This window comes from Ambystoma mexicanum, chromosome 9 (assembly GCF_040938575.1).
Source record: "Ambystoma mexicanum isolate Mex_15411 chromosome 9, UKY_AmexF1_1, whole genome shotgun sequence".
Classification (NCBI taxonomy): Eukaryota; Metazoa; Chordata; class Amphibia; order Caudata; family Ambystomatidae; genus Ambystoma; species Ambystoma mexicanum.
In genome coordinates, this window is record NC_090931.1 from 192920370 (window position 1) to 192936327 (window position 15958).

The 15958-nt window shown below is 50.4% G+C and overlaps 1 protein-coding gene across 1 annotated transcript in view; it reads left to right on the top strand.

Annotated features, from left to right (window-relative positions):
* The window catches only part of BACE1 (beta-secretase 1), a 142002-nt gene extending 127183 nt beyond the window's left edge, over positions 1 to 14819 (top strand). Inside the window, exon 9 of the mRNA XM_069614473.1 lies at positions 2618 to 14819. Coding sequence (XP_069470574.1) covers positions 2618 to 2859 — 242 coding nt within the window. The 3' untranslated portion in view covers positions 2860 to 14819. The remainder of the gene's footprint in view (positions 1 to 2617) is intronic.
* The last annotated feature ends 1139 nt before the right edge of the window (positions 14820 to 15958 follow it).

The following is a 15958-nucleotide window of genomic DNA, read 5'->3' on the forward strand; positions in this document are numbered from 1 at the left end:
GTCTTTCCCTCTGTTCCCCTCCCTTGCCTCGTCGCTCCTTGAAACACTTGTGTATAGGGGTGTTATAAATGCCATATCTTATCATTAGCATAATTTCTCCCCTTAAACACTCTGCTTCTCTCCTTAGGTGTTTGCTTTTTAACTTCTGTTTCTTTGAAGGTTTATTATATCAAGGTTTCTCTTGTCATCGTTCCATTTTCTCTCTGGTATATATCACTGGGACGACTATGAACAGTCCCATAGTGATTACTCTTAATGTATTCAGTGTTCCTTACAAGGTTTATTGCATTCAAGAATCTCTTGTCACCATCATTCTATTATCATGCTTTCTCGTATATATCACTAGGACGAGTATGACTGGTCCCATCGTGATTTGCCTTGGGCCGCCTGGGTTTCCTGTTTTCTCCTTTATCTAGGTCTACCTGGGATAACGTCACTGGGGCCTTCGTATGGTAGCATCATCTTCTTCACTGTCTCTATATTGTATTTCCTTCAAGTTGTTCCATATTCCCAGGGAGGCCATAAACACATTTGGAAGTTAATCAGAGGAACAGGAGTCCTTGTCCCCACAGGGGGAGGCTCTCCCAGTGAGGTTCCACTTGCCTCGACCCTCAGAAACAGTATCGCAGAGCGGACTCACCACCCTAGCTTCACATGGGGGGGGGGGGGGGGGCTGCCCCTTGCGGAGACTGGGCGAATTCCCTTGATTTGTCACACCAATCACTTTATGTAAGGGCAAACAGTGGAAACGTCATGGGCTTTCCCACCAGGACAAATGCAGAAAACATTTAGTTGAATCTTAATGACAGCTCGATTTACAAGGGTGGCCTCCAGCAGCCATGACTGGTTGTTCTTCAGTACCAGTTCATAATCTAACGTCAAGTTTAAGGTCGTCGTAATTGACAGAAGGAGGGGCAATTCACAAAAGAACCACCTCCCTGAATGCATGAAGGAGGAATCACAGAAAAACCTCTTCTTAGTGACTGTCTTACCATATAGCACAAGTGAGGGAATGTGAGAGGAGAGGCTCGGAGCAGGTAAAAGTGAGGTCAGGATTTGCACCACTGAGCTTGGTGGCCACTTCTTCATGGTGATCAAGGGGACAAGGGGACAAGGGGCACGGCCAAGAAACTCATCGGTTTGAGAAGTAACCTACTGAAAACACTAAAGTAAAACAGCTTAAATGTGTTGGAGTTGTTAACTGGTCCAATCACCAGGATCACCTCTATCCAGGTCTGCCATTTTATTCAACTTCAGTTTGCCTGGTGGGAGTTGTCATTTTGCACTTTGCATTAGAAGTATGGGTCTCGAGCCCCATAATTCAAGGTATTGTTGGCTAAAAAAACAGGCACAAACAAACCGGACTCTAAAGCCGGACAGACAAGGAGTTCAACCTCCCATAGACACACCGCCATTGATGAGCACCTGAACGCCTTCCTGGATAGGTGTGCACAGTTCAGTTGTATATTGCAGAATGTGAAAGGTGAACACAGGTTTGAATAAAACTGGAATGGAGGACACTTTCCCTTCTATGTATGTCCCGCATTGGTCCTGGTCCATGTTTCATGAAGGATGCTCCTGGATGATGCGTTCCTGGGTTCTCGGTATCTTACTGACCTATTTTAGGCCAAGCATATCCAAGGGATTTTAGGACACCCAAAACCTACAAGTTTGACCTGCCCGGCATTGGTTACTGGAAAGTCAGACTATGGTCTACAGCGAGTGATGGGTCCTCTAACCAGTTGCTAGTTGACCAGGCACTTAGGAGACTCAATGGAAGAACAATTTTTCCAGAGAGAGAATCCACCAGTGGGCAGGAGTGTCCCAGCAGCTTCCAGCAATATGCAAATCATTTACACTTGGCACTCACTGCCATCCTCATATAAGCCACCATCCATTAGTAAGGATAACTCAGTAGCACAGGGTATTGTGGGTAGAGCGCATTGATGCCACGTACAGATGAATGGACTTTTTCTAAGAGAACCTGGAATGAAATCCCACTGCACAAACTGAATTGTGGGCATGTTAAAATAGGGCAGGACTTGGCCATGTCGGTAAAAGCACCCACAGTGCACATACTCCGCCTTTGCTTCCCACAGGCTTAATTAATCAGCCTACTGAGCTCCACCACCAAATCAGCTGGACGCGCTTTACAAAGCATCACTATAAAAAGTAAGCGAGATTGCCTAGACTAAGGAGAGCCACTCCCCTAGTTAATTAGGCAGTTTAGGAATCTAGGATTCTGAGAAGTGCTGGCGGCAGATGGATTTCTCACGTATTTCACATCTTTTATTGTAATATAAAGAAATATCCTGGTGTAGGATCAGGGATTTGCAACCTTTGTCTCTCCAGATGTTTTGGAACTACAACTTCCATCAGACCTAGCCAGCATAGTCAATGGTAAGGGATCACGGAAGTCATAGTCCAAAACATCTATAGAGCCTGAGGTCTAGACCCCTGGCGTAGAGCCTAAAGGCGGTGGTTTCTCAGGTAAAAACCTCCTTGCGCTGTTCGAGCGAGCCCACTGTGTGTCTCCTCTGATTGGCTGAAAGGCATTGTTGCATGGTCACTGTCTTGTAATGAACTGCCTCTGATGATCTGCTTCCTTCCCCTCCAGCGCACGACGAGTACCGCACGGCAGCGGTGGCGGGACCCTTCTTTGGTTCAGATATGGAAGACTGCGGCTACAACATTCCACAGACTGACGAGTCGACACTCATGACCATCGCCTATGTCATGGCTGCCATTTGTGCCCTCTTCATGCTGCCACTCTGCCTCATGGTGTTCCAGTGGCGCTGCTGCCGCTGCCTACGCCGCGGTGGTGATGACTTTGCAGACGACATATCCCTGCTGAAGTGACCTCAGAGCTCGTCTCGTCCCGCCTGGCCGCCAGAGTGCACCAAGGAAATGGCGGATCCCAGTTGGGGCTGGGACTTGCATTCAAGGGGACCTGAAGTAGGGAGGGGCTCATCCTAGCAGATCCCTGACTTGTGGACACCGGACCTGGAGGTACTTCCGTAGTGGATGCACTAATGAAGGGCACTTGAGCAGAGGGTATGTGATTTGTGAGGTCACGGACTGGTGGACAATTATAGAGTTCAATTCCACAGCTCAGACCAATACCATAGCAAGGAGCCTTCAAACCCCGAAATCTATGCAGCGGCCATGTGCATTGGCGCAAGTCTGACTGTAACTCCACGGAACCGTATGTTTGACTGTGCATTTCTCTGTGGCTGAGTGCACTTTTGTGTGACTGATCTTGTTTGCGTGCATGAGTGCTATTGTTAGCGCGTGTGTCTGAGTGTGCAATGCAATATCTTACTTGGGTTATCGTCTCAGTTTGTACGAGGTTGCCCGTATGAGTAACTGTGTGCGATCACACCTGTCAGGATACCGCTGTCTTTGTGAAGGTGTGTATGCCCCTGTCTGTTTGTGTAAATGTGTGAGCTCTTGATCATGGGGTCATCCATCGTCTGCAGACTGTATCTATTGTGTCAGGCGCCGTTTATTGGTTTGTGTGAACTCTGGCGTGCAACTGTGAGTGCCCATATCCGTGCAACTGTCTGCTTGTGAATATGCCTCACTGGGCCGGCGCACCTTAGTGTAACGTCCCTCCTGTATGCCTCCCGCCCGTGGCCTCCTACGAGGAGCATCACTCCGCTCTGATGTCTTTACTGAGTGTTGCTTCTGCGCCTGGGACTCAGTTCTCTCCCACAGCCATTATTACCTCTTCACTGCAAAAAGCCAACCCACAATGGCTGCGTACATTAATATTTGCGCTCCCCCATTCAATTTTTTTCCCCATTGGTTTGATAGATAAACCATCTCACACTCAATAGAATCAAAATGTAAAGATATGAAACATTACAATTTGATTACAATTCCATACAAGATCATATGCAACATACAAACATATAAAATGCAATTAACAAAAATAGAAAAATACATGTTATCTATATAGTCCGTTCCTGTAATTATCCAATGGACCAATAAAACTGCCTTCCACTGCACCCGTGCCATCTCCACTGCACCCGTGCCATCCCCACTGCACCCGTGCCATCCCCGAAAGAAGATAATATGGAGCTGGCCAACTTATGGGAGCCCCCCCCCCATTCTCCAGTGCCACTGATGTTGGGACATCCCGTCCAGCTTCGACGCGGGTGATGCGGTTTGGCCAACGCCATGACCACCGCTGGTGCCTGTGAAGCAGATGGTTCAGTGGCTTCCGTGCTTTGGCGTGGAGGGCGGCTTCAGTTTGAGGCCAGACCGTTTTAGGTGAGGTTGATGACTGCAGCTCTACGCCATGACCACCGCTGGTGCCTGTGAAGCAGATGGTTCAGTGGCTTCCGTGCTTTGGCGTGGAGGGCGGCTTCAGTTTGAGGCCAGACTGTCTAAGGTGAGGCTGATGACTGCAGCTCTACGCCATGACCCCTTCTGGTTAATATCGCACTGGACCCGGGTCCACGTGATGGTTTTTATGGTTCTACATCAACTGTGTCTCTGCCGCAGACGGTGTCTGGCGCGCATCCTTATGTCTACCTGCTAGTGCCGATTAAGTCAGTGCAACCTTCAATATGTCGTAAGTCTGAGTGATGGAGACAGTAGATCTCCTTCATCCATGGGAAAAACATTATTTTTTTATCATGTGCGTCATGCCGGACTTTAGCCTATAAGCGTGGGATCGGTATGGAACCGCGGCATTGTCTTGTTTCTAAGCCGAGCCTGGTGCCCCTGAGCTATGCTGCTGGCCCACATGGCTGGCACTGATGCAGAGAGGGTTCAGGGCCCTTTATACCGCCAGTACTGTGTTACTGTGGTGTGTGGTGTAGGTCTTGCACATATTTGGGAATGCCACATTTGTCTCTTGCGAAGGTAACGATGACAGTTTGACGTCACATCTGACTCTTGTCCATTGCAGAGATAATAAAACCAACTATTTCCCCCTAAATGAGCACTTTAATTAGTTGCGCTAACTTTCAGAGCAAAATAAAAACATCGCCAGGATGAAAACGGAGCAAGTTATTAACAGTGCACTGCCTGGTCTGACCTGTGGGGCATGGAACTTCCTTGAGAGAGAGGAAGCTTGAATACAACTGCTTCCCAAATGCCAAAGGCAATGGGAGGCTTTCCAAGTTCTGAAGCCCAGACTTGCAATGACTGAAAGGTGCTCCAGTCCTAAAGAAAAAGCGGGGGGACTCTGACGTATGCATTGGGAAGTGACGGCACAGGAAGTCGAAAGATGGAGATTTCATTCAACTCGTCTTTCATAATTGAAGAAACTGTCCAAGACAAATAAGCATTTGGTAACTGATACGCACCTTTTAAATCTAAAAATCTTTTACAAAACATGCCATGTACAGCAAGATGTCAATGCGAGACATTGTACTGCTCAGTGATAAGCCATGTCTCTGGTCTTGTGGCTTGCCTCCTAGCCTTCTGACTTGGGTTTGACTCCTGGTCTTTGCACTGCTCACGTCAAGTGGATGCAGCATGTATCTTTATTTAAAAAAAAGCGGGCGGTTGCCGTCTACTCGCACGGCCCCTTGACTTGCGCCCTGTGCTCCGCAGAAGAGCATCTTTACAGCATGTCACTTCCGCTGCGGAAGATGGAATAAAGAAAGTGAGAGCGACTGTGAGGCAAAAAAGCAAGGCACATTCTAGCTAGAACAGGAATAAGAGCGGAGGTCAACGAGGGAGTGAAGAGCAGCAGCAGCGAGTAGACACGTGGCAGGTCTTTATCTCAGAAGGATTCCTCTGAGCAGAGGCAGGCAGCTTTCCAGCAAGAGCCTACTTCCACGGTCTATAGTCGCAAACCTCCTTCGTAATGGAGCGAGAGCCCACCCTTATAATGCAAGCTCCTTCTTCTTCACTGACGGCCTTTGGTGGGAAGCAAATAGTTAGTCCTGAGCATGCAAGCTCGGAATGCGGATAGATTTCATTGTGCCTTCCTTCCCCTTGTAGCACTAGCGCTCATAATACAGATAGACTTCATGATGGCCTTCCCCTAGTGACCCTATTGCTCGGAACACAGATTTCATCTTGACCTTCCCCTGGTGACCCTACTGCTCGGAACACAGATTTCACCTTGACCTTCCCCTAGTGACCCTACTGCTCGGAACACAGATTTCACCTTGACCTTCCCCTGGTGACCCGACTGCTCAGAACACGGATTTCACCTTGACCTTCCCCTAGTGACCCTACTGCTGGGAACGCAGATTTCATCTTGACCTTCCTTTAGTGACCCTACTGCTCAGAACGCAGATTTCATTTTGCTTTAACCCTAGTGACCCGACTGCTCGGAACACGGATTTCATCTTGGCTTTAACCCTAGCGACACTAGTGTTCAGAGCGCAGACGGATGTAATCTTGTCCTTACCCGGTTGAAGCGTGTGCTTGTAATACAGATGGATTACATTCTTACCTCCCTGGAAGTCCAGGCAACACTGGTGCGCTTGTAGCCAGAAGTAATGATCCAAAACCAACATAAAGCCATTCCCTTTATGCTGGTGATCCCCATGCAGTCAGAAATCGTTTGTGGGCACCTACCTTCTGCCATTGCTGTGCCCTTGCTCCCCTTGGAAAGCACCACTCATCGTGCCATCAAAAGCCAAGGTCTTTCTCCTACCTGACATCAGCCCCAACTCTATTAATCTTTTTACAATGCGCTTAATACCAGGGACCAATCTCTGAGAGCGGGACCGGGATGCGAACCTCTGTTGCTCTGCGCAGTCTTCCTTCCAAGACAATCGCCTTGCCCCCGAGCTATCCACCCTGCTCATTCATGTGCCTTGCGACATTGCCAAACCTGGGCCTGCTTCCAGACGTACTCAACTGCAGAGGACGATCGAGAAGAATTGGGTTGAATTGCGCAAATAGTCTAGTACCTGGAGCTCTGCTAGGAAATAGTGGTGAGGGCAGTATCTTGAATATCAATCAGTGTTGTGTCAAGAGGCCAGATGTCCCCCTTCCCCCCCCCCTTCTTGAAATGGTACAGTCCACACAGTGCTTGGACACAATCTTAAGGTCACTGGAGTCTGCCAGCTAGAAGGTTGGCTGCATCCCCTAGGACCAATTGCAGGAACTCTGCCTCACCATGTGTGGTCTAATGCTTGGCAAGTTCACACTCCGGCTAAGTCCATCTCCCATTCTCTCTACCTCTTGCCAAGCCGCTGGTTGGGGAGGTATCCTGTGGGTACCCCAGTGGAAGGCAAACAGTCAAATCGGGGTCATTTGGGCTGCTTTGGTCTCACACAGCTGCTGTAAGCATCAGCATCTCTGAATCCAAGGTGGATGACCCGTCCTCACAATTTCATTTAGTCATTGCCCCCCCCCCGCACCCCCGTACAGAATTGCATAGCTAGGGTATACTTGCCATAGTTGGGCTGCAATACCTTGATTGCAGGAAACACCCATCGAGAAGCACCATGCAACCACTGCAGAGGACCATGCAGAGGGTTTGGCCCGCCAGAACCCAGAGGTTTCAGCGCCCCCCCAAAACAGAGGTGTTCCCTGGGTACCTAGGTCAGTTCAGTTGGCAATACACGATTCAACTACCTGAGCCCTTAATGTCTGCAAGAGACACACTGAATTCAAATGCCGAATATTACAAGAGTGAAAAAGGCAGAGCCGAGACACAATGTACCAGACGGTGTTATCTATGTTGTTCCCTCTGCACATATTACAAAATGGTGAGTTTGTTCGTGGCAAATTGATTGTTGCACTTTCCTCTTTTTTTTTTTTTAAATGTCATTTAATGGCTCCAAACCTCTGCTCCTTCATCATGACATCAGCCTTCTCCACATAACCCACCCCATAATTTGTTTTTATCGCAGCAATCCGTTTTCTACAACAAAACCAAACCCTATAACATGTGCAGATAAAGCCACTACAGATGACCCCAGACTTGCAGCGAGGTCATTCTAAACCCATGGGGCCCAATACAGGTGAGATGGCAGCCGCACCCGTGCCCAGAGTGATAGTTCACGGATTAAGCAACAGGCAGCCTGCACTTTGCAGGTTCAGATCCTGGCAGGTCCGACTCAGCCCTCTGTCCTTTTAAGTCTCATGTAAAGCGAGCCCTATTAAAAGGGGTAACATTGCAGCGTTTAGTATCGCGAATCCACCATGCAGCACTGTCTACAATAAACCCCGGTAGGCCTGAGAGCCTGAAGTCTCTGGTGTGGCTGATGCAGAGTTTGACATCAGGTCCTGGTCTTGTGTGAGGGGCATAGCGGCAGCGCGTGAAAGAGAGAGCGAGTGACTTGCGTGTGTGTTTTAGGAGTTGTTTTTAACTTCACAGGCTCACATGTGGTTGGACATCATGCTGTCATCTTTTGAGCTTGACACAAGCCGTTTAATGTTAAGGTCTTTGAAGAAGGTTAGGCAAGAAGCTTAAAGTAACCTTGCCTGGTATTGGTGATGACGATGGTTCCACATTGCAGGGTCAGTGGTGGGGGTGATGGCCATGGTTCAGCGTTGCTGGGTCAGTGGTGTGGGTGATGGCCATGGTTCAGCGTTGCTGGGTCAGTGGTGTGGGTGATGGCCATGGGTCAGCATTGCTGGGTCAGTGGTGTGGGTGATGGCCATGGGTCAGCGTTGCTGGGTCAGTGGTGTGGGTGATGGCCATGGGTCAGCGTTGCTGGGTCAGTGGTGTGGGTGATGGGTCAGTGTTGTGGGTGATAGCCATGGTTCAGCGTTGCTGGGTCAGTGGTGTGGGTGATGGCCATGGTTCAGCGTTGCTGGGTCAGTGGTGTGGGTGATGGCCATGGTTCAGCGTTGCTGAGTCAGTGGTGTGGGTGATGGCCATGGTTCAGCGTTGCTGGGTCAGTGGTGTGGGTGATGGCCATGGTTCAGCGTTGCTGGGTCAGTGGTGTGGGTGATGGCCATGGTTCAACATTGCAAGGTCAGTGGTGTGGGTGATGGCCATGGTTCAGCGTTGCTGGGTCAGTGGTGTGGGTGATGGCCATGGTTCAGCGTTGCTGGGTCAGTGGTGTGGGTGATGGCCATGGTTCAGCGTTGCTGGCTCAGTGGTGTGGGTGTTGGCCATGGTTCAACATTGCAGGGTCAGTGGTGTGGGTGATGGCCACGGTTCAGCGTTGCTGGGTCAGTGGTGTGGGTGATGGCCATGGTTCAGCGTTGCTGGGTCAGTGGTGTGGGTGATGGCCATGGTTCAACATTGCAGGGTCAGTGGTGTGGGTGATGGCCATGGTTCAGCGTTGCTGGGTCAGATGGCCATGGTTCAGCGTTGCTGGGTCAGTGGTGTGGGTGATGGCCATGGTTCAGCGTTGCTGGGTCAGTGGTGTGGGCGACAGCCATGGTCCAGCATTGTGGGTGATGGCCATGGTTCAGCGTTGCTGAGTCAGTGTTGTGGGTGATGGCCACAGTTCAGCGTTGCTGGGTCAGATGGCCATGGTTCAGCGTTACTGGGTCAGTGGTGTGGGTGATGGCCATGGTTCAGCGTTGCTGGGTCAGTGGTGTGGGTGATGGCCATGGTTCAGCGTTGCTGGGTTAGTGGTGTGGGTGATGGCCATGGTTCAGCATTGCTGGGTCAGTGGTGTGGGTGATGGCCATGGTTCAGCATTGCTATGTTAGTGGTGTGGGTGATGGCCATGGTTCAGCGTTGCTGGGTCAGTGGTGTGGGTGATGGCCATGGTCCAGCGTTCCTGGGTCTGTGGTGTGGTAGATGGTTCAGTGTTGCAGGGTAGGCAGTGTGGGTGATGCGGATGGTTCAGCATCACAGTTTTTGGTGTGATTGATGACGATTTAATTGTCTGTGGTATGATCCCACCAGTCGCTGGCGCGGGACAAGGCCACGGTGCGATGAATTGGGCGATGCTGTGGATAAGAACAACAGTCCAGTGGCACAGTCTCTAGTGTGGGAAATAGAAACAGTTCAGCGACAGGCTACCTGGTGTGGTAAAGGCTCTGGCTCGGCGACATGCTCCCTGGCGTGGGTAATGAAGACGGTTCTCAGCATGCGTGGTAGTAATCATGGAACCTTGGGATGGAGCATCATGGGACTTTAGCTGGAGGGGGGCAGTGGAGGACTTGGCATCATAAGCATTTACAGCCATTACTCCATGGAAAACCCTGGCTAGAAGCAAACTGCAGAGCCCACGACTTGAAGCACAGCAAAGATGTACAGTCTCAAAGGAGGCGTCCCCACCTTGCTTCATAAAATACGGTACTTTTTCCATCTGCATCTGAGGTAGAGGTTGTGAAGCTAGAAAGACATCTTAAGCTACCCCTATAGTACAGGCTGCCCCTCTGGGCCCAAGGCAAGTGGTACAGGACCAACACAAACTCCTGGATACTACAGGGAGCTGCTTTGTGGTATTGTTTGAACCCGGACTGCCTCTGTGTCACTCACAACCCAAATATTCGCATCAATAAAAGGAATTTAGAAAATGGTGAACTTTAGGACTGGACGCCGCACAAGAACTTCAAACACTAAACCAATCAAGCTCGTGTTTGATTCTAAAATCAGAAAGCGAATGATACCTGCTCCCCAGTTCTTAATATATAAGAAAGCAACCATTTTAAAGCCTCTGCCATTATGGTGGGTAGTGATTCCAGGTCCGCATAATTGAAATCTGTCCTTCAAAGGACGAGTTCCCTTCCTCTAAAAGGACACAGCCCCCCAGTGGTGTGATTGGAGGCGCCAGGGCAAGACGTTAGACTTGCACAATGCCCTGAAGAGATGGGGTGGGAAACTGGGTGGCTGTGGGGGCCTCGGCATCCTTGACTGCATCTCTGCTTCCACTCCCCAGTCCTCACGCGGCCTAAGACAACTGCGTGCCACCTGGGATTCAAACCCGTGTTCCTCTGCTGGACTAGGACCTTGCCTGCCCCAAGGAGAAAGACCTTCCCTGTGTAGAGAGAGCAGGTTCCCACACAGAAACAGTGCTCACCTGTGGATGACGTCAGTGCGGTTGTACCCCGGCACCCTACTTTCAGGATCCCCTTGTTCTGCCAACGAGGGCAAACCTTGCCTCTTATGTCACATCAGTAGGGCAGGGCTTGGGCCGCCCTGGACGCAGTGCACTGCTGAATTCTGGGAGACCACCCCCTGCCCTCTAACGCCAGGACTGTTTGAAAAAATGTTGGGGTCAAGAGTTACAAAGCCAGAGACCCCAAATAGGTGCACACTCGGTGGTTCTATCAGAAGCCATAACACCCCTCCGCCCCCTTTAGCGGTGTGGGTTACCTTTTATTTTACACCACCCTCTTCGTCCCCCATGTTGTCCCCGCTGCATTCCACAGAGAGAAGCCTCAGGTACCCCGCCATGAAGAAAATTGATCTCCTTTGCACCCCCCACTAGTTCATCGGCAACAGTCCTAAACACCCCTCACCCTTAAATCATGGTACGGTTTAAAAGGCAACCTGCCCTTTTTGTCTTTTTGCGTTACCATTCCATCGCTGTTTCTTTTTTTGTTGTTTTGTTTAAACAGTCGAACTTAATTGACGATTCATGATAAACCTCAAGGATTAGCTGTATATATGTTGCTATAAGGTGTAACTTTAAAGTACTTCAACGACTAATGTTTGCACAGGGCCTTTGGGGGCTGTTATTTGTGTTACGTATTGCTGTTCATATTTTGTATTTCATTGCATCATCTGCCACTTGGCCGCCATTTTGTAAAGTGATTTGCTTGTGGTTCTGTGAAAGAGCGATACTATGTGAATGGGCAGATGCTATGGCCAATATGCCAAGAGGTCGTCACTCTTTCTGCTTTGGTTCCTATTTTACCATTTCAAAATGCAAGAGGGTGTGGAGGGGTTATGGAGGTACATTAAGGCAATCACTGAAAACCCTTCATCTTAAGCACACAATTTCACATTTTGCTAATTGCTGGCCATTCTTCTGCCATTTCAAGTGGCGCTGTAACTCCCAGCTGGACCAACACCGGAGGGCCACGTGCGCTCGTGTCAAGTGCATTGTAAGGTGGCAGATGGCATTGCCTTCTGTAATTGCGCCTAGTGGTGGGAACAGTAAAAGTGGAACAGTTTACCGCAGCGGTAAAAGACCATGTTGCTCTGCTCAGCATGGTCTTCTTTGAAGTGATGGGCTTCTTCGGTGTGATGATGGAGAGGGCATCTCTGTGATGATGCACAGGGCTGCCATGCCCAGAGAGGTCTCCCCTGTGATGATGGACAGTCCTGCCATGCCCAGAGAGGTCAGGGATACCATGCCCAGAGAGGTCTCCCCTGTGATGATGGACAGTCCTGCCATGCCCAGAGAGGTCTCCCCTGTGTGGTCTCCCCTGTGATGATGGACAGTCCTGCCATGCCCAGAGAGGTCTCCCCTGTGATGATGGACAGTCATGCCATACCCAGAGAGGTCTCCCCTGTGACGGACAGTCCTGCCATGCCCAGAGAGGTCAGTGATACCATGCCCAGAGAGGTCTCCCCTGTGATGATGGACAGTCCTGCCATGCCCAGAGAGGTCTCCCCTGTGATGGACAGCCCTGCCATGCCCAGAGACGTCTCCCCTGTGACGGACAGTCCTGCCATGCCCAGAGAGGTCATTGATAACATGCCCAGAGAGGTCTCCCCTGTGACGGACAGCCCTACCATGCCCAGAGAGGTCTCTGTGATGGACAGTCCTGCCATGCCCAGAGAGGTCTCGCCTGTGATGGACAGTCCTGCCATGCCCAGAGAGATCTCCCCTGTGATGATGGACAGCCCTACCATGCCCAGAGAGGTCTCTGTGATGGACAGTCCTGCCATGCCCAGAGAGGCCTCCCCTGTGATGGACAGCCCTGCCATGCCCAGAGAGGTCTCTGTGATGGCCAGTCCTGCCATGCCCAGAGAGGCCTCCCGTGTGATGGACAACCCTGCCACGCCCAGAGAGGTCTCTGTGATGGACAGTCCTGCCATGCCCAGAGAGGTCTCCCCTATAATGATGGACAGTCCTGCCATGCCCAGAGAGGTCTTCTCTGTGACAATGGACCGTTCTGCCATGCCCAAAGGGGTCTTCCCTGTTAGGATAGGCAGTCCTGCCATGCCCAGAGAGGTCTCTGTGATGATGGCTAGCCTGCCATGCCCAGAGAGGTCTTCTGTGTGACAATGGACAGTACTGCCATACCAAGTCATGTCGTTGCTGGGTTACCTTGCCAAGAGGCTCCTTACTGGAGAGGTGAAGCACCCAAGTACGTGTTCAGTGGATAGGTAAAGAGCATTTTCATGGCCATACATTTATTTTTTAAACCTGAAAATGAATATTGTTGCCATGTCCAGGAATGCCTGCACTCAGAAGGAGAACGCCATCGCAACATCCTATGGTAACTTAATTGGCAAATGTTTTGCCATACCCGCTGATGGCCCCACTTGGAAGGTGCAATGTGTCTTCACCGGGAAGACACCCAGTGGTAGTGACATGCCCAGTGATGCCCTCACAGGGAAGGTGAACAGTGTTTCTTTTGCCAGCAATGTCTTCATTGGAAGCAGAAAGGTTTTGCCATTCTCAAGGTTTTTTATTTATCTCCTGGAAAGGTAAACCGTTTTTCCATGCCTTCACTATGAAGGTGGCTACAGATGCCATGGCCAGCAGGCTCTTCCCTGGGAAAGTGGACCCGTCCTACAAATCCCTTAGCCCCATTGCTAAAAGACACAATTGCGAGTTCCCACCTCCAGTCCCACAAAGGCAATAGTGGTGTCCTATGGAACTCGGCAACCATTGACCGGATGAGGAGCTTACTATCGCCCCGTGCATCCCACAGAGAGGGCAACTGGGGAACTGAACCCACTCCCAAGATGAATATCCCTTCAATTGGGCAATGTTGCGGGGTGCGATGCATAAAACAGCAGGCAGGCATGGGTTAACTTCTTTTTCAGGTGCTGGCGCAATTAGCAGAAAGGACAGCAGCCGGTGCTGGATGAGGTGGGCTCGGATGATGGGAAGGCTATTCTTGTAAAAGAACATGTCCAGGAAATGGCAGTGCCTTTGGCGTTTAATGTGTTTAATCTGCTTTTTACTGCTAGCAGCTATTCCCCACGGGGGGCGGGGAAAGGGGGGTGTAACCAATGGAATCACAGAGCGCGCTCACCTAAGAGCAATGCCCCCCTGTATATGGGCCAGGGATAGGACCTCCAAGTTCAGCCATCAGGAGCCACACCAGGCTTTCAGGGCAACCACTGACTACGTAAATTACTCAGATTTATAGGCAAGAGATTCAAATACATTTTGTGTGGATACCCTGAAAACCTGGAGTGGATTTGACTTGTGCAGAAAAGACGAAGACCACTAAGACAAAAGCCTAACCATGTATGGCCTCTGCTCCCAGCCTCGCTCTGCGGTCAGATTGACCCCGTGTGCAACACAGCAAAGTTCCAATGGCGCCTCTGCATGGTGAACAGATCTCTCACCAGTGCCTATGGCGGGCTGCCCGGGTATAGCCGATAAAGGACAAGTCTCTCTGATAAGATGCTCCACTTTGAATGACCCAAAAGTCCATCTCCTTGAACCACCCTGGGGTTCCCTCCACCAGAGCCACTCTCTCCTGGGATTAGGAGATAAGCCGCCTTCCCAGCGTCAGAAAGAGGGGCAAAACACAAGCAAACTTCGCAGTGTGCGTGCATTGCCAGTGCCCAATATTGCCCACTGATAAAGGTATGTGCCATGCGCTGGATGACTCGGTAGCAGACAGTTTTCGGAAAGTCATAGTGGGCAGTGCCCAGGAGGTACGGAGCCATCTTTATTCACAAACCTGGAGCTCTGCCATTGCGAATGCCAGCGTAGTTCATTGCCCTAATGTCGATCTGTGCGATTTCTGAATGTTAACATGCTAAATTATTATAATAAAGTGTTTAAATTGGAGTTTGGGTTTCTGTGCTTAATTCTCTTAAGATCGACACCTGTGCAACGTGGCCACATCTGCAGGTTTCCTTCTGTAGACAGCAACATCTGCTTTCCACCAGTGCTGCACTGGGGTTCGGCACAAGGGCATGGACACTGCTCCCCCAGGACTGGATGGATCAGGGAATTAGTGCAAGGTAACAGACCCTCAGGACATTGGCACATGCCATTGAACACCCTCATTACTGGATGGCTGAGGGTATTAGCATAGAGTAACAGATCATCAAAGGATTGAAATAAGGCATAGAACCCCCCATCCCCTTCAGGAGTGGGTGGCTGATGGTAATAACACAGGGTTACAGATCATCTGTGGATTGATGGCTCAGAGGACTGTTATCCATAGAGGGTGACCCTCCAGGGGTGCACAGCTGAGGGTATTAGCATAGGGTAACAGATCATCAGGGGATTGACACAAGGCATAGAGCCCCATATCCCCTTCAGGACTGGGTGGCTGATGGTATTAGCACCGGGTAACACCATCTGTGGATTGATGGCTCAGAGGATTGGTCTCCATAGAGCAGGCCCCCTCCAGGGGGGCACAGCTGAGGGTATTAGCATAGGGTAACAGATCATCAGGGGATTGATGGCTCAGGATATGGATACAGGGGCATAAAGCCTGCTCCCCCTTCCAGGACTGGGTGGCCCATGGCATTAGCATAGGGCAACAAAGCCTCTGTGGATTGATGGCTCAGGGGATTGGCACTGGGCATAGAGATTCCTCGCACCAGAACTGCATGGCTGAGGGTTTTAGCATATAGGGTAATATAACCTCTCTAGATTGATTATTCAGGGGATTGAGTTAGGGGCACAAACGCCTGCCACATCCAGGGCATTGACTCATTGCCACGGCACTTACCCCCTTCAGAAGAGGATGACAGAGGGCATTAGCATATGGTAAAATCCTCTTAGTCTTGATGGTTCAGGGCATTGCCTCTGTGACATAGAGCACACCCCCTTCATGAGAGGGTGACTGAGGGTATTAGCACAGGGTAACAGATCCTGAGGCTAATGGTCACAAAGCAAAGGGCAGCTCACGACCAAGCAGCTCCACTCCGTGTTCACCTGGGAAGCTTGCCGCAGACAACCAGCAGCGACCGATA